General features: G+C 41.8%; 1 protein-coding gene across 1 annotated transcript; it reads left to right on the forward strand.

Moving 5' to 3' along the window:
• Nucleotides 1-9930: 9930 nt before the first annotated feature.
• Nucleotides 9931-18069, forward strand: tm4sf21b (transmembrane 4 L six family member 21b). The gene is made up of 5 exons (XM_038303159.1): nt 9931-10246; nt 12368-12433; nt 14562-14695; nt 16320-16506; nt 17763-18069. Exons 1-5 carry the CDS (start codon nt 10055-10057, stop codon nt 17763-17765), a joined length of 582 nt encoding a protein of 193 aa, XP_038159087.1. The 5' UTR covers nt 9931-10054; the 3' UTR covers nt 17766-18069.
• The last annotated feature ends 956 nt before the right edge of the window (nt 18070-19025 follow it).

Consider the following 19025-nt stretch of genomic DNA (forward strand, 5'->3'; position numbering starts at 1 on the left):
TAATTTAATTCTGATCATTATTATCATTTAGCTACAGCAGCAGCCATTCAAAATGGCCCCTCCCTGTCTAAAGCAGCCGAATGGCAACAAAATCCCCTCCAACTTCCAGCCACTGGCCTCCTGCTGGGCGAGAATATTTAACTCTGACTCCATCCTTTACTGAATTAGATGTTAAAAAGGAATTATAGGGGATCAGCCAAGGACCAGACAAGGACTAGCCTAGGACTAGCCAAGGATCAGCCTAGGACTAGCCAACGATCAGCCTAGGACTAGCCAAGGGACACCTAAGGATCAGCCAAGGACTAGCCTAGGACTAGCCAAGGGACACCCAAGGACCAGACAAGGACTAGCCAAGGGACACCCAAGGATCAGCCAAGGACTAGCCTAGGACTAGCCAAGGATCAGCCAAGGACTAGCCTAGGACTAGCCAAGGGACACCCAAGGATCAGCCAAGGACTAGCCAAGGGCCATCCAAGGACCAGACAATGACTAGCCAAGGGACACCCAAGGACCAGACAAGGACTAGCCAAGGGACACCCAAGGACCAGACAAGGACTAGCCAAGGGCCATCCAAGGATCAGCCAAGGACTAGCCAAGGGCCATCCAAGGATCAGCCAAGGACTAGCCTAGGACTAGCCATGGGCCATCCAAGGATCAGCCAGGGACTAGCCTAGGACTAGCCAAGGGACACCCAAGGACCAGACAAGGACTAGCCAAGGGACACCCAAGGATCAGCCAAGGACTAGCCAAGGGCCATCCAAGGATCAGCCAGGGACCAGCCAATGACTAGCCTAGGAACAGCCAAGGACCAGCCAGGTGCCCATCAAATCAAGGAAAGTGGAAACATTTTTAATGGCTGCCACGGCAGCTTGATCCATTCTCCCAACCCTCCACTGATGTCCTTTCATGTTTTATCATAATCCGTGACCCATGACTAAAGATTAAACACTGGACTCTGGACTGGGGCAATCAAATGACTTTTTTCTATTTCTTTTATTCTTTTATTTCCCAACAATTGCTTCCTTCTCATTAATTTCCATTAATTTCCATTGATCACTCTTCTAATCATAGGTTTGAGATACAGAGTTTCAATTTCAAGTCGCTTTTTTTTCCCAATGCGATGCATCATAATGATGTCAGAGTGGCAGTACCAGTCGAAAGTCATGACTTCAGTGGCAATAAATGTCAATGGCAATAAAAATAAAACCCACCGCTGACTTACATAAGCTCAGGGGCAGATTAAGGAAGTTTGATTCCATGTCTGGCTGAGCAGCTTTGGTCCAAACAGGAAGCAGGTTCAAAAAGCTCAACTCTCTTATCTGCAGCATGTATAGCCAGGGGCGGATTTAGGAAAAATGGGGCCCTAGGCTAAGACAGGCAGGGGGCCCTCTGAACTGAGAAGACAACACATCAAACAGCCCCATTCTCCAGATGTAGAAATGTTAATAGAATAGACATCCATTATCTGTTCTAGGTTGTGTCCCTCTCTTCTTGTCCCTTTTCTTCTTGTTTTCCTCTCTATGTTTTGTACTCAGCTGACTTTTCATGCTGTCTCTAAAGGAATGAAAGATTTTTTCCAAGCACTAAGCTCACTTAGCTGATTGCTCCTTCCTGTGTTTCCAAAAAGGCCAAAGTAAATAACCCAGTCCTTCTTTTCACTGTAGACAAGCCATGATCTGCTTATCTGTTCTCCATTTTTCATTTGGATGAAATAATAGCTGCATGAATCATGACAGCAGACAAGATAGAGGAGAGCAGGAGGCGGGGTTACCAATCTACTCGCTCTGGAGAGCAGAGTTCGCTTCTTTTAGATGTTGTCTCCAAAGTCTCCAGTAGCAGAAAAAAGTCACTAGATTTGACGCTAAATAATGATAAATATTTGGCCAATCAGCATCGCCAAAATGAATGGCTTTGGGGACCCTGGAATTTTGGCTCTTTCCTCCCCGTTTTCAAATGTCAGGATCTGATAAAGACAGCTAGGACTGATTTAAAGCACTTTTTCGAAAAGGCCCAGAAGAATGAACAATCTGGGATTCACGTGGAAAATAATAGAATATATCCTATTTTTTCTAGATGTTTGATCATTTGCATAGTTGCTCTTAAAGTCGTAGGGAAGCGGCCGTTCCAACCGTTGCATTTCCGTATTCTCCCGAGTGGTGCACGACTTTACACGAGTGAATAAAGTGAATGTGATTGGTCGATTATCAAGGGGGCGGGATTGTTGTGGCGGGAGGTTCGCAAGCAAGTTTGGTTGTGGCCGGTTTGTGGGAAGCATGTTGCTAACCAGTTAGCAACTTAGTGCTAGCAGGTTCCCAATGGGAAATTCCATTGGGACCAAGTAGCACTAAGTTGCTAACCAGTTAGCATCTTAGTGCTAGCAGGTTCCCAATGGGAAATTCCATTGGGACCAAGTAGCACTAAGTTGCTAACCAGTTAGCATCTTAGTGCTAGCAGGTTCCCAATGGGAAATTCCATTGGGACCAAGTAGCACTAAGTTGCTAACCAGTTAGCATCTTAGTGCTAGCAGGTTCCCAATGGGAAATTCCATTGGGACCAAGTAGCACTAAGTTGCTAACCAGTTAGCATCTTAGTGCTAGCAGGTTCCCAATGGGAAATTCCATTGGGACCAAGTAGCACTAAATTGGTGACTTAGAAACGACGCTGTCAAGGAACGCTATGGACAGCGGAAACATGCAAGAGGAGGAGAGTTTAGTGTCGGAGGTCGTGGATGAGTCTCCTCCGTCATCCATTTTTTATTTAGAGGAGGAAAGCGGGGACGAAGATGTTGTGGAAGAGGACGCCAGGGCGGCAGAAGCTTGGTTTGGTGTAGAAGGCTTCCAGCCGTACATGTTTGAGCCCTTGCCTCGCAACCCTGCCAGTTCTGTTAGCTCTACGCCTGCCGGAGACACAGACGTCCATCCCCGTGAACACTGGGACGCAACTCAATGGGAAAGGAAAGGATTCTGGTTTCAACCGTTGCGTATATTAGCTGCGACACATGAATCAAGATGCTATGACTGAAAACATTTGATTGACAGATGACCGTTGATATACACTCACCGGCCACTTTATTAGGTACCCCATGCTAGTAACGGGTTGGACCACCTTTGGCCTTCAGAACTGCCTCAATTCTTGGTGGCATCGATTCAACAAGGTGCTGGAAGCATTCCTCAGGGAGTTTGGTCCATATTGACATGATGGCATCACACAGTTGTCGCAGATTTGTCGGCTGCACATCCATGATGCGAATCTCCCGTTCCACCACATCCCAAAGATGCTCTATTGGATTGAGATCTGGTGACTGTGGAGGCCATTTGAGTACAGTGAACTCATTGTCATGTTCAAGAAACCAGTCTGAGATGATTCCAGCTTTATGACATGGCGCATTATCCTGCTGAAAGTAGCCATCAGAAGTTGGGTACATTGTGGTCATAAAGGGATGGACATGGTCAGCAACAATACTCAGGTAGGCTGTGGCGTTGCAACGATGCTCAATTGGTACCAAGGGGCCCAAAGAGTGCCAAGAAAATATTCCCCACACCATGACACCACCACCACCAGCCTGAACCGTTGATACAAGGCAGGATGGATCCATGCTTTCATATTGTAGACGCCAAATTCTGACACTACCATCCGAATGTCGCAGCAGAAATCAAGACTCATCAGACCAGGCAACGTTTTTCCAATCTTCTATTGTCCAATTTCCATGAGCTTGTGCAAATTGTAGCCTCAGTTTCCTGTTCTTAGCTGAAAGGAGTGGCACCCGGTGTGGTCTTCTGCTGCTGTAGCCCATCTGCCTCAAAGTTCCACGTACTGTGCGTTCAGAGATGCTCTTCTGCCCACCTTGGTTGTAACGGGTGGTTATTTGAGTCACTGTTGCCCTTCTATCAGCTCGAAGCAGTCTGGCCATTCTCCTCTGACCTCTGGCATCAACAAGGCATTTCCGCCCACAGAACTGCCGCTCACTGGATGTTTTTTCTTTTTCGGACCATTCTCTGTAAACCCTAGAGATGGTTGTGCGTGAAAATCCCAGTAGATCAGCAGTTTCTGAAATACTCAGACCAGCCCTTCTGGCACCAACAATCATGCCACGTTCAAAGTCACTCAAATCACCTTTCTTCCCCATACTGATGCTCGCTTTGAACTGCAGGAGATTGTCTTGACCATGTCTACATGCCTAAATGCACTGAGTTGCCGCCATGTGATTGGCTGCTTAGAAATTAAGTGTTAACGAGCAGTTGGACAGGTGTACCTAATAAAGTGGCCGGTGAGTGTATGATTGGCTGAATTTAGGTGTTCAGGCTGACGTAGAACTAACTTACGATGGACTATTAGGACCAGACTAGAGATTTGTTTTTCTTCTATTTTGAGAATAAAGTCGCAACATTAAGAGAATAAAGTTGTAATATAATGAGAATAAAGTCATCAAACCACAACCCGTTTCAGAAAGAAAGCTTGGAGCTCCGCCCAGCAGATGACGTCAGACCAGCTCCACCAATCAGCAACCAGAGTCCACTTTGACATCCTGCCCAGTTTGATGCTGCTGCTAAAAGATTTCCTGATGCTAAAGTAGAAATTCACATGATGCTCCACATTCCTCATTTTAGGGAAGAAAGAGCTTCTTGGAAGAGTTGTGAAATGCAAATTTATTCTCCTAATTTTACCACTTTATTCTCGAAATAGAAGAAAAAAAAATCTCTAGCCTGGCCCTAATTCTCCGTCGTACGAACTGGCCTGCATAAAATAAAGAAAAACCCCACAGATTTTAAGGAACAATTTTTTAGAAATAGAAATTTTCTACATTTTGGGGCAACTTTCAGGGCAATAAAAAGTACATTTATATACATGTTTAAGCCAGAATGATTTGACATTTAAATATGATTTCCTTACGACTTTAAATAAACACATTCTCAGGAAATAAATAGTTTTATATATTAAAAAATCTAAAGCTGACTAATAGATTCTCCATTATTAAACTGGTTCATCATTTTTTTTTAGCTTTATAACACAATATTGGACTAAAACACAGATTTACCAGGATTTATGGACAGAAAGTAAACCTGGACATGAAATTATGTTTTGTTTTTAATACATCGTTTTTTCATAATGTTTTGTTGTTGGCATTCATATAAATATACGGGGTTATAACTTAGTTATTAGTATACCTTTGATTGCTTTTTGGTGTACGTCTATTTTTAATTTATAGCGCCCCCCGGGGAAAACAGCACCAGCCGCCACTGGTTCTGATGACGCTTTAAAAAAAGGATTTTTATCAAAAATATAATTAATGTGCACAAATAAGGAATAGTTGCATTAACCATGCATGAAAACATAGTTTTATGGGGCCCCCAGGAACTTGGGGCCGTAGGCACCTGCCTTAATGGTAAATCCGCCCCTGTATCAGCTATCTGGTGTCAAAGAGAAAACACAGAATCGTCTAAATTTCTGCTTTTTCTCATTTTTTTTCCTGTTGTGTGGAGAAGGAAATGCTTCCCTGGGTGTAATAAAGATAGCTGGAAATCAGATATTAGCTAACATGGAGGTGTAATGAGTCGTACATCCACAGCAGGTGTGGCGTTCTTTATGATTTCTACTGCAGATAAATAAAGACAAGAGTTTTAGTTTCCCTGAAGCTGCAGTGTTAAAGCAGAGACCCTGAAACGGGTTCAAAGTGTCTCATACCTGCAGGAACGGCCGGACTGGAGAGGAACCGTAAAGAAAAGGGAGGAGCTGCTCAGCCTTTCTGATACGCTGGCAGCTGATCTCTGATTTATTATTCTAATTCTATCAGAGAGCTAAGCCTTTTAGATGAGCTCAGATTTTTCATAATAAAGGGCTAAATACAGACATTTATTTACCTCTAGATTAAAAAGACAATCATTAACTTCTTTTATCTGAGACGCTATCGGTCCAAACTCCAGATCTGATGGATTAATAATTTATTCGGCTCTTAATTAGTGGAAATATTTGTTTCCTGGTGTTTGAAACAGCAGTTGGACGAGTTAAATGACGTCTCTGTCAGCATTAGCGTGATGAGTGTCATCCAGGTCAGAGTCGTTCCAAATAAAGTTAAAAATCAATCCACTGGACTTTGTTTCCAAGTTTGAAGACGATTCTCTTCCATCCAGGAAGATTTTTCAATTCAAAAGGTCAGAAATAGCGTTGAGTTCCGGGTTTTATAGTCTGGACACAAAAAATTGACCCGTTTTTGTTTAGAAAACCTGGAAACTAAAGCAGACAAACGGGTCCACTCCTTTGGAATAACTCAATAATTACTAATTACTCATTTCATTAACCTGTCTGATTCTGCCTGGTTGCTCATTTCCTCTCATGGGTCCACCTGCTCCTGCCTCTGTTTAAAGGTATAGATCAGGGGCACCAATTAAAAATCAGGGGGATCTTAATAAAGAAAATCATCAACCAGTAAAGGTCCAAAGACACTTTTTCATTATAATCTGTTACTTTAAACAGAATTTAGCACTGAAATAAAATGCAGGTGTTTATGCATCCATGAATTTTTAAATAAAAATATATTAAATGTTTCAATTTTAAAATCTAAAGTATTTTTTGAAGTAGAGATCAACAATCGTTCAGTTTGGTTTATAGATAATTTCCTGATTCCCATATTTTGTCAAACCTCTGAACTGATGGTTTGTTGTTTTCTTTCTTCTTTCAGTCTTAATGTTGGCAGTGGGCTTTAGGCTGCCCTGCAAGGCTTTAAACCTGGGTTTAACCGGAGACTAAGCCATTCTCAAGCACATATCAAGGAGCTCATTTTGAGCCTGGATCCAGATTTATTGTTGATTCTGTTCATGGTGGAGAATCCTGCTTCACAGCAGCAGGTTGAGCCAAACATCCTCTAAATGTGCAGGGTCATCTTTGAGCACGCCATTTCACTTTTCTTTCACCAGTTCACCGCAGTTCTTCCAGCAGTCCACACTTTCTCTGCTCTCTTTTTCTCTGCATTGGAGGTTTTTGAAAGCTGAAACCTTCCTTCCAAATGTTCACATTTTGGACAAAGAAGACAGGTGGTTTGAGAGGGGCGTGAAGGAAGCCATCTATGTTAAGAAAGAAAAACCAACCTTAAAAAGGAGGGGCGGGGGGACTCAGATTTTGGGATGGAAACATTGGATGTCTAAAACCATTCTTCTCTGTGGCATACATCCGTCCTTTCTCCTGATATGTAGGTGAGATCCATCAGTGGCTGAAATTACCCACTGAGTGTCAGTATCTTTATTTGCAGGTGACTCTGACTGTGGAGCTGTCTCCTCAGCATCTGTCAAACACAAGATCACATAACCGCAAATAACTTTAGCCTGCAATATAAAGCATATTGACACAACTTAAACATATATATATATATATATATATATATATATATATATATATATATATATATATATATATATATATATATATATATATATATATATATATATATATATATATATACATATATATATATATATATATATATATATATATATTAGGGGTGGAACGGTTCACAAAATCTACAGTTCGGTTCAGTTCATGGTTTCGTGGTCACAGTTCTCAGTTCGGTATAAGTTGATTGTTAGGAAAATCTTTAAGTTGACATGTTGGTCATGTTGCTGTTAGCATAAACAAAACGTGTTGCACAATGCTTGCACACTGTTGCTCTTTTATCCACCACTTTCTTTCCGCCGTCATCGTAGGTCACTCTAAATGCAAAGTGGTCCCATACAGCAGACCTATAAAGTGCTGCTGGCGCGTCTTCCAACTCCTGTTCTTTCCCACTCGCCATACCCACACAATTCTCCACAACAACTGATTTTTTTCTGCTACACCCGGCTACGCTGCTTCACTTCTTCTTCTTCTTGTTTACTACTGGTGGTTGGCTTTGATCGCAGTAACGCCACCTTCTGCTCTGGAGTGTAAACGCTTCGCCTATGAGAAAAAGGAGCAGCGCATGAACCGAACGAAACACACGCGAACCGAACCGAGACAGTCGAACCGAACGGTTCGGACAGTTTTCATAAACCGTTTCATCCCTAATATACATATATATATATTGACTTCTCCTGTAAGAGTTGATTCCTTCCCGCTATCATCGCAGCTCAAACCCCTTTACAGGACAACAGAAGACCTCGCCTATTCACCAGGCCAACAATTCCCTTCAATGCCCCCCTTTCAGAGACATAGACAGGTATGGGGCATTGCAGGCTAACAAAGGAAGCCAAACGACCCCCATTCCAAAGGGGGGGACCCGTTCATCCGTTTCTATCTGCATGTTTTCTAAACTAAAACCAGGCTTTGTTGGGCTGCTGGATAAATCAGAGGTCATTGATTAGTGGGCTGCAGTCCGTATCCGGATAAATTACTGCATGTTGTCCAACGACAGTGTCTAAATTCACTTGCGCCTCTTCTCCTGTTAATACGGTAAAGCCCTGGGGAGCGTCCGGCTCCAGGCTGCACGTGATCCAAATGAGCCAATGAGCTGTCAGTCTGGGTTGCTGCTGCTGCTACTTTTAGACACAGCAGGCAAACCTGTGGCAAGCCGGGCGATGGGAAAGAAGGAGAAGACCATGAGAAAAAGAGAGCAGAGAAAGTGTGGACTGCTGGAAGAACTGCGGTGAACTGGTGAAAGAAAAGTGAAATGACGTGCTCAAAGGTGACCCTGCACATTTAGAGGATGTTTGGCTCAACCTGCTGCTGTGAAGCAGGATTCTCCACCATGAACAGAATCAACAATAAATCTGGATCCAGGCTCAAAATGAGCTCCTAGATATGTGCTTGAGAATGGCTTAGTCTCTGGTTAAACCCAGGTTTAAAGCCTTGCAGGGCAGCCTAAAGCCCACTGCCAACATTAAGACAGAAAAAAGAAAGAAAATAACAAACGATCAGTTCAGGGGTTTGAGAAAATATGGGAATCAGGAAATTATCTATAAACCAAACTGAACGATTGTTGTTCTCTACTTCAAAAAATACTTTAGATTTTAAAATCGAACCTGGAACTAAACGCTATTTCTGACATTTTAAATTGAAAAAGCTTCCTGGGTGGGAAGAGAAACGTCTTCAAACTTGGAAACAAAATCAACCGCTTCTTTCTAAAATTAAATAGATTTTTTTGCTGGACTAATACCAAGTCAACCGTCGTCTCTGTCAAATTAATTAACTAGTCTTTGATTTCTTCACCCTGTAGGATTTGGGTTTTGTCCAAAGCCCAACTACTTAACCACCATTTTTAGCTTTCAGCTTTCATTCATCTTAATTGTCACCTTTACTTAATTGGACATAATCCTGGCACTTTTCTGCCTGAAATTAGCAGAATGCAAGCAGAATTTGATTCATACATTGAAGCTATACTTACTTCTTAGCTATTGCATAATGTTCTACATGTGTGGTTAAAGTCCAACAATTGATTAGATAAATGCACGCCTCATAGGAACATGAGATTGGTTTTTATCAATGTCCCGTGATTCTGACGATAGGTAGTGGAAAATAGCTCTGACTCAGGCGGTCTGAGATCATCCCTGATCAGAGCACAAACCGACACAAAAAAAAACACAAAAAAAAGGTAAAAACAACAACAAAGTCAGCTGAAGGTACTAAAACTTCCCACAATTAAAATCATTATTCCCCAATCAAGAACTTTATCTCACTTGAAAGGTTTAAAACAGAAGTTTCTAAATGTTTTGTTTCATTTACTTCTACAAAGTGTATCAAGTTATTTTAAAATAAAAAAATTAATTATGTACAGAAAAACAAGAGGAATATAGTAGTTAATAAACCATATTTGTAATGGAAACTTGTATCACCGGAACAAGCAGAAAAAAAAAAAGTTGAAGTCCAGGTCATAATTCAGATGATAATTAACTTGTATTGACTGATGCCCTGTTGCTACACCTTAAAGTACCCCACCCTAAGAACAATATTTAAACATCTCATCAACTTCCTCGGTCCCATTCAGTGTGATTGAGTTCATTCTGCGATAGAAACATTTCATCGCTGGGATCTCTATAAAGACGCTGATTAGTTTTATTTTAGGGTAGCGTATCCATCCACTGCAGGCATCATGTGCACGGGGGCGTGTTCTAAGGTCATCGCTGTCTGTCTTTATGTTCTGGCTCTTATTTCAATCATCTGCAACATCATCCTCTTCTTTCCCGACTTTAAAACTGAATTTGCCAGCAATGACAGGGAGGACATTCCCATGCTTACGCCTGAAGTCAAATATATGGGAGGTGTTCTTGGAGGAGGAATCCTGGTGAGTAGACCTGCTATTTACTTTGTTAAGGTGGAGACCTTCTGACATTGTTTTTTAATTTAAGTTAAATCATTTTCATAGAAAAATAATAATAATTCAAAAGCGCTCATTCGAACACCTTTTTTTTTTGCCTTGTGTATGCGTGTTCATCTGGATGTAGGGTTAGCGACATTAGCAGCCAGCTATGGTTGGTTTACCATCGTTTTGCGTTCTCTTAAACAATAGGTAAAAAGCGGGAACACTAAATCATTAGCTCCACTAGAAGTGGGTGTGGTGCGTAAGCAACTCTAGTTCTTCAATACAGTTCCACGCACGATTTAACTCAATGCAATTCAGTTTATTTCCCAACACATGTCATCTAAAGGCACTTTACAGTTTACAACTAGACTACTGGCTAACGCTAGCACCCTTCAACGAATGACGACAATCTTGAGGAAGAACAATTTGGAGAGCGATCCCTTCTGCGTTTTTCTGGATCTAATAAAGAGTCCAAACGTGAAAAACCCAAACCTATTTCGCACTGCGGAGTTTCCGGCAGGGTTTAACCGAAGCCTGACACCGACACAAGGTTAAATGGAAAAAAGTCAGTTTTTGGGGAGATGAGCACAGAGCAGTTTAGTTAATTTAAGGACATAAGATGTCGTCTTCAGCCAGGTAGGCCTAAAGCCATCAGGTTAGTAAGTTGTTTGCTAACAATTATATCTTTAGGTGACTCCCATAATTTAGTTCTTTAATTTGAGTCAAAAATCTGACATCCTCTTTTTCGTAGACTCTTGAACACGTGTTAGCAGATTCATCTTCATCCCGCATTAACTCCCATCAATAAGGATTGGCGTACCAAAAATGTAAACCTTCTGCTTTTTACTGCATTTCTTTGCCAGCACAAAAAAAATGCCGTTATTCTGTCTATCTTAAGCTGGTTGGCAGGATGCTCACGATAAAGCTAACATATGGTGATAGCGTAACACACCGTAGCCGCTTATTACAACCCCCGTGTTTTACTCTTGTGGGCCGTTAAGGGCTGTGTATACTCCCGCAGCAGTGTGTCAAAGTTAGCTTGTCGTCTACAACCCGGACGACGTACAGTTCACCCGTGAGTGTTCCCCAAAGACTGGCCGTGGCACTGCATGTTTTTCAGCCTCGTGAGACCGTCCTGATCTCGCGAGCTTTCACTCGCAGATCAGTCTGGAGACTCTCCGTTAAAGAAAATTTGGAGCCGTTCACCAAACGAACGTCCAATCAGCGTTGGCTTTGAGGCGGGTTGAGGTGTGACGCAACGAGAAGCGCGACAGTTCAGTCTAAAGAACATGGCGGCTTCAGCCGATGAAACTAGCGTTAGCGTGGCTATCGAGCAAGTTTTATGGGAATTACAGAGTATTTCTTCACTGAAAGAAGAGCAAAACACTGCTCTGGAGGCTTTATCAGAGGAAAAGATGTTTTTGCTCTTCTCCCGACTGGTTTCGGCAAGAGTTTGATCTATCAATTGGCTCCTCTTCGTCGTCGCTCTGTTAGTACGTCATATGCTTCGTTGATCTGATTGGTTTAATTGGTCTATCACCAACATAGGCCAATCAGCTAACCAGTATTTTCGCCCCTTACCAAAATTACTTCAACGGAAGGTTTCCAGATGGATATGCGGAGCAAATCCATCTGGCGGAGTCAGGCTAGCGTGTTTTGGCTTCATGTACAAACTAACAGAGCGTCGCACAAAGCTACAAACTAGCGTCCTGCATGGTCTCTAGGATAGTGTCCAAGGTGGGCTAGGCGTTCTGGCCAGAGTTTCTGCCATTAGGTACCAAACAGGAAATACGCATAGAGTAGAGCTGAAGTAGATTTGACCAATCAGAGTCCTTCTGTCTGCGGTCACCTACAATTTTGGAGAGATGCACCACAGTGTCTGCATAAGGGGGGGGGCATATCTCCGTTAACTGCGACACATGCAGACGACCTGGTTTCTGTGCATAAACCAGCCTTTAGTTTGAGTCTAGACTGAGGTTTTTCTTTTGTCATTTCTTTGAACCATCAAGCACTTCTCACCATCTACTACAGACTTCTTAAAGAAACATCCAACATAAACATCCTGATTACAACAACTTTTTTCTTTTGTCTCTTGTATCCAAGGTGCTCATTCCTGCTATTCACATCCATCTGACAAGTGCAAAAAACTGCTGTGCCAACCGCTGTGGGGTGAGTGTGTTCCTTTTGCACCGATTAAAGTTTCAGGTTTCCTCATTTGGGGGGAACAGGAAGTCAACATTTCTAGTCTGAGATTAGTCATTGATATCGTAAACATTTCATATTAATAAGTAAAGGTCGCCAGGTGGTTAATGTTTATCCTGAATTATCTAACTTTGTTCATTAATTTGACAATTTGATCTTTATGTCACTAAAATAGCCCAAATAGTGTAGTTGGCCCACTGGACCTGCGTAATGCATCCTGGGATGATTCAGGGGACAATCTTTTAAGGCAGGGGTGGGCAATTCCAGTTCCTAGGCACCAGTTTTCTGCAACTTTTAGATCCATCCTTGGTACAACACACTTTAATCAAATGGCTGAGTTACCTCCTCACGATGCACTCAGTTCCTCCAGAGTCCTGCTTGATTCAGGTGTGTTGAACCAAAGGCACTATTGCAGGATACCGGCCCTGAGGAGCTGGAGCTGCCCACCCCTGCTTTAAGGGATGTCAAACTTTCCTTACCCAGACTGCAAACATCAAAGACGCTGTTTCTTTGGGGTCGGACAGAAATGGTGGAAGGAAGCAGCATTTTTTAGCCGTTACAAAACCAAAAAACAAAATGTCTGTGAGTGATTTCAGAAAGCCACTTTGAGACGTTTGATGCGACTGATTTATGAGAGCTGATTTGATGGGTGGGCTGCTCAGTGGGGCAGCGGGCGGCACTGCTGCCTTGCAGATTCCGGGTTGGAATCCCGGCTCCTCAGCATGGAGTCTGCATGTTCTCCCTGAGCATGCATGAGTTCACTCCGGGTACTCCAGCTTCCTCCCACTGTCCAAAAACATGACTGTTAGGTTAATTGGCTTCTCTAAATTCTCCTTGGGTGCGAGTGTGTGAGAATGGTTGTTTGTCCTGTTAGTCTCTTTGTTGCTCTGCGATGGACTGGAGACCTGTCCAAGGTGGACACCGCCTCTTGCTGGACACAGCTGGAGAAAAGTACCAGCCCCCCTTACCACTCCAGTTGGGATAAGTGTGACGGAAAATGGATGGATGGATTTGACAGGTCGAAAAAGTTGTTCTTTATTAGTGCAAAGTCCAACACATCTTTGTTTGGAACTGTCCCTAAAAAGAAAACAACAAGAAATTGGCTTCCATGGAGCCTTATTTGGTGCCACATCCTGTCAAGAGCATAATGTGCCCAAAGCACTTCCGTTAACAAAGAAATGGCAAATAGCCCGTTCTTAAGCCAGGTATACACTGTACAATATTTTCAATCGTTGTGCGCAGCTACAGCTCAAACTGTCGGATGTGACCACAGGGTTTAAAAGTCACAGCTCACGATGTATGTTCTTATACTGTATGGCCTGACGCTCTGCTGTGATCTACCTGCTCACACTGCACGTCCAGAAACCACACATTGGACTCAGGGCCGAGAAATGGTGCTTGTTGGACTCGTCAATCTGGAAGAAGAAGAAGAACTCTCTCGTTTGCAGTGCAGTGTGGACGCTCAGTTAATTCGGCTCGTAGCTCTGCTTGAAAAGCAGGATTTGCTGAAGAACACCTCATGACGGCCGACTAAATTTCAAACATGTTTGATTTTCTCCCGACCTCATGATTCCTGATCGGGAAGTGGTCGTTAGAGGCTGATCGCCCCTGTTACCCCCTGTATACTACACGACGCAGGACGCACTATAAGGGTAAAACTTGTCCCGATCCAAAAAATCTGAGAAGTCTCCCCTGAAACGAGCAAAATCTCGTACAGTGTATGCCTGGCCTTATATAGCACTATTTAAAGTCGGGAGACTTGGCCAAAGAGCTTGGTGAGCTACATGGTAGCCACAGCTAAACTGGGGCTCACTGACAGAAGCCAGGCTGCCGTACGCTGGTGGATTCAGGCCTTCTGATCACCATCTGTAGGCAATGTGAATGAGTTGATCAGTCTAATCAGGTAGAGGTGTAGTCACCTGGTAATCTGACATCTGAACGTGGAAAGGTAAAACATTTGAAGGACCCAATCATCATTATCGTGCTGACTCTACTGTAGGGGCCGTGAATTCACCACCATTTGCCTGGTGTACCATGACTTCAGTTTGAGGACTAAAGAAACATCTTTTAACTTTGACGTATGTTCTCTGTGTAGATGTTCCTGTCCATTGGGTTTGCTGCCATCGGAGTCCTGGGGGCCATTTACAGTTTGAGTGTCGCTGCCGTGGGTCTATCCAAAGGGCCTGTCTGCTTTTATGAGAGTAAATGGCAAAGACCTTTCCAAAACAGGTAAGTAATTTTCCTTGGACATATTATTTTATTCTCATTACACAATTTGTGTACTTGTACTCAAGAATTTGAAGAGGTGTAACTTTTTTTTTTTGTAATTGTGCCAGATAAAAAAAAAAAACTACAATTACAAAACACCAAAGTTACAATCCACAAATAGTTCTGGAACATTTGGAGAGAAACTGAGAATGAAAAAGGTTTTTGATGTGCAACTTCTAGAACAGAATGTGTGTGCTTGTACTAAAAATTTTAACAGGTGTAAAAAAAAAATTTGTACTTGTGAATTTTTTTTAAAGGAATAGTACACCCAAAACATGATTAGCCTTCATTTTCTACTCACCCCCATGCTGAACAACACTCTGGAGTACTTTTTTGATATCTCAAATGCATCTGGAGATCTGGGAGGCTTCTTGCTGTCTGCTGACATTCAAATAATGGAGGTCTATGGCGCCCGAGGCAGAAAGGTCCATAAAAGTCCACAAAAAACGTGTCAATATTCCTCCATACTGCTCGTCCAATGTATTCCAAGTGTCCTGAGTGGGTAGCGTCCAGAATTTACTCGAAACGAAGTCATTTAGAATGTTTTTAGAGCATAAACAGTAGTGTATAGGATTTCCTGAAAGCGCGTTCACGAGTCTACGGAAACCGCGGCAGACCAAACCAGATGAAAGTGCGCATTCAGCGTCTGCTCTGCCGATAATGCAAGCGTAGAAGAAGAAATGTGCTGTTTACCTGTGCAAAGAAAGAAACAACGAAAGAAAAATGTCTGAGGACTTCAGTGTTGAGGAAGAGCATGAGTTCTTTGCCGAGCTGAATGCGCACTTTCATCTGGTTTGGTCTGCCGCGGTTTCCGTAGCGTCGTGAACGCGCTTTTAGGAAATCCTATACACTACTGTTTATGCTCTAAAAACTTTCTAAATGACTTCGTTTCGAGTAAATTCTGGACGCTACCCACTCAGGACACTTGGAATACATTGGACGAGCAGTATGGAGGAATATTGACACGTTTTTTGTGGACTTTTATGGACCTTTCTGCCTCGGGCGCCATAGACCTCCATTATTTGAATGTCAGCAGACAGCAAGAAGCCTCCCAGATCTCCAGATGCATTTGAGATATCAAAAAAGTACTCCAGAGTGTTGTTCAGCATGGGGGTGAGTAGAAAATGAAGGATAATCATGTTTTGGGTGTACTATTCCTTTAATTCTACAAGTACAAAACTAAGACTGTAACTTTCTCTTCAACTTCAAATTCATATTTACAAAGCACAAATAGTTTTGAAACAAAATAACCTTCATAATTCAGCCCTACGCAGCCATGCTAGCTTGCACTCGAATTGCGCTCACGCTAAATATAGACGCAAAAACTGAAAAAGAGATCAATCTCGGGTGAGATAAACTGCTTTGCTGATGGTAAGTATTCACACATGCATGCACATACGTTAAAAACATCTTTATTACCAATGTTACACAAGCAGTTTGTTTCCCAACCAGTTAGAAGATTAGCTTTTCATGTGCTAACAAATCGTAATTATTGATGTTGTTGAAGATCAGGCCCTATATGTTTAATGTGATTGTTATTTTTTTCTTCAGTAATAAATGGAGCTCTTCTTTTTCTTCCTTTTAGTTCTGGAGGTTATCTGGATAACAAAAATGTATGGGATTTGTGCGAGCTACCAAAACATGTGGTCCAGTTCAATCTGGGGTTGTTCTGCACACTGCTGGCCGTTTCTTGCCTGGAGATTATCCTCTGCGGCATCCAGATGGTCAATGGACTATTCGGCTGTTGCTGTGGCACCTGCTCTGGCAAGGATGTAAGTCTAGGATGATTAAAGCCAAATCTCTGTCAAACTAGAACTCCCGCAATAAAGCCTCATAATTAAGCACACTTTTTGCGAAATTGGTCAAGCATGAGAAACCTTCTTAGTCCTCGAGGTGGCCGATTAGAGTGGCTAACCACTGCGGACACCAAAGCATATCCCTTTGAACAGGAAGAAACCTCCAGCAGAACCAGGCTCAGTGTGAGCGGCCATCTGCTGAGGCCCACTGGGGTTCAAGGAGACAGAAGTTAGTCACAGTCAGAGAAACAGGACTACACTGGAAAACAGGCCAAGCTCCAACATCTAGAAACAAAGGTGTTGATGGCAGCAGCACAGCTGATATTTCTCTCCAGGATGGAGTCACAGCCAAACAGGAACAGACCAGATGAAGCTACTATGAGAAAAAGCAGAGAGAGCAGAACGTTAGAGATTGAACTAACAGATTCTGCAGAGTGGGAGAATAGAGATAGAATGAAGCAGAATGATGAAAAAGGGGTCCCTATGTCCTCCAGCAGTCTAAGCCTATAGCAGCAGAACTATAGAGATAGATCAGGATAACCTGAGCCACTCTAACTAGAAGCTTTATCAAAAAGGAAAGTTTTAAGCCTAGCCTTAAAAGTAGACAAAAATTAATTAATTATATTTAAAAAAGTTTGCTTTAATCAGACAAAAGCCTTAAAAGTTATAAACCAAGGTTTCTCAACATTCACCCTGAGCTTTTTAAATCAGTGAAAGAGATCTTTCTCTAAAACTTTATATAAAAGAAGCTCCGTCTTTTATGAGCTATTATAATATATTTTCTGGTCATAATAAAACTTAACACTAGTTATGTTGCAACTTTAATCTGGTGGCATTAATACTTTAATCTTGTATTATTCAAACCTTATCTCGTAATGTTACGCCTTTAAATGTTATCATTCTGCTGATGTAAGGACTTTATTCCGCTGATGTCAAGGTTTTAGTTTAATGACATTTAGGGCTTTAATCTGGTCATTTTACGACTGTAATCCTGCAAGTTATGATTTCATTCTCATAAACTAATCAATGTGATTATTTTTTAAATAATTTTATGACCCTATTTTCTTCATTTAAAACATACGTATCAGTGTGACCCTTATATTCTGTCATAGTCCATTTGGAGACAATGAGAACTTCTTTTTAAAAAGAGTGAATTTTGAAAACATTTGTTAAACTTCTTTCTACATAAACGCTCTATTGGATCAATAACTGATCTTCTGTATTCTCCACAGTAAGGCGAAGTGGACGTACTTCACACCATGACTTCTTGACGAAGAGCCGAGAGCCACCTTTTATTCTCGCCATCATCACTTTAACCAATGTTTATCATTACAACAATCACAATAATCACAATTACAGGCTGCAGCTTTTCTGCTTGTGCATAAATAAAATATGAACTTGTCAAGAGGATTGACTGGGATTACTGCCGATTGTTTTTATTTTGTTTTAAAGGTTGAATATAAATTCCATTCCTCATGCATTCTTGAGTCTGTGATGTTTGTTTTAAATGTTTTATAATAAAACTGTGAAAGTGTCACATTTATGTCTCTTTAATGTTAGAATGAAACCACATCTGTCCAGATGTGGTTTGGATTAATAACAACATAAAGTTAACTTTCTAGTTGGAGTAATTTGGATCAGGGGCGTATTTAGGAAATTTGGGGCCCAAGGCAAAAACAGGCAAGGGGCCCATTAAGAAGACAACACATAAAACAGACCCATTATACAGATTAGTGGGGAGTTACCATTAGACAAAACTAGGCAGTTGCCTCGGGCCCTAAGATCCTGGGGGCCCCATAAAATTCCTTTTACATGTATGCTTAATACATTTATTCCTTATTTGTGCACATTAATTATGTTTTTGATAAAAATCCTTTGGCTAAAATGCCATCAGAATGCTGATAATATTAAGTGTGTCTCAGCCCCCCCCCTTCAGTGTCCACCATATTGGATCAGTCCATTTGCTGCACATGTTCAGAAAGGTCCTTGTCATTACCCGATCCGTACCGGTAGCACGATCCGTACCATCAGCTCATTTGCGCCTGCGCAAACAGAATAACTTCCGGTGGCAATATTTCCTTTTTCTTACTTTTTTATTCTTTTGTATTTTTTAGAGGCATGGGTTTCTTTTTGTATATCTTTGTATTTTTGTCAATATTGCATTTTCTAAAAATAAAATAACAGAAATACATAAAAAAGTTCAATCGCCTTCTGATAGTTACTTTGACTGCTCTGAGCATGCGCAAATATACGTCACACAGCGTATATATTTAAATTTGTTTAAATATTTAATTTACTCCGTTCTTAACTATGCACTCCAGCAGTACTGATCCCACAATGGATTCATTTGCTACCTTTCGTGACCTGCAGTTTTTCATTGATAAGGGAACATTTCCCGAAAATTTGGATTTTTATTCCAGAAAAATGATGTCAAGCAATACAATGGATTGAATTTAAAAAGCATCCATTTCTTCCAGAAAAGTCTTCAGTATTGT

This window comes from Cyprinodon tularosa, unplaced genomic scaffold (genome assembly GCF_016077235.1).
Source record: "Cyprinodon tularosa strain WSP-4 unplaced genomic scaffold, ASM1607723v1 ctg507, whole genome shotgun sequence".
NCBI classification, from domain to species: Eukaryota; Metazoa; Chordata; class Actinopteri; order Cyprinodontiformes; family Cyprinodontidae; genus Cyprinodon; species Cyprinodon tularosa.

Bases quoted from the DNA above. Each gene is read 5' to 3' on its own strand.
- tm4sf21b (XM_038303159.1), top strand. From the start codon at position 10,055: ATGTGCACGGGGGCGTGTTCTAAGGTCATCGCTGTCTGTCTTTATGTT. The intron at 10,247-12,367 runs GTGAGTAGACCT...CTTGTATCCAAG, and splicing joins TTCTTGGAGGAGGAATCCTG to GTGCTCATTCCTGCTATTCA. The intron at 14,696-16,319 runs GTAAGTAATTTT...TCTTCCTTTTAG, and splicing joins CAAAGACCTTTCCAAAACAG to TTCTGGAGGTTATCTGGATA.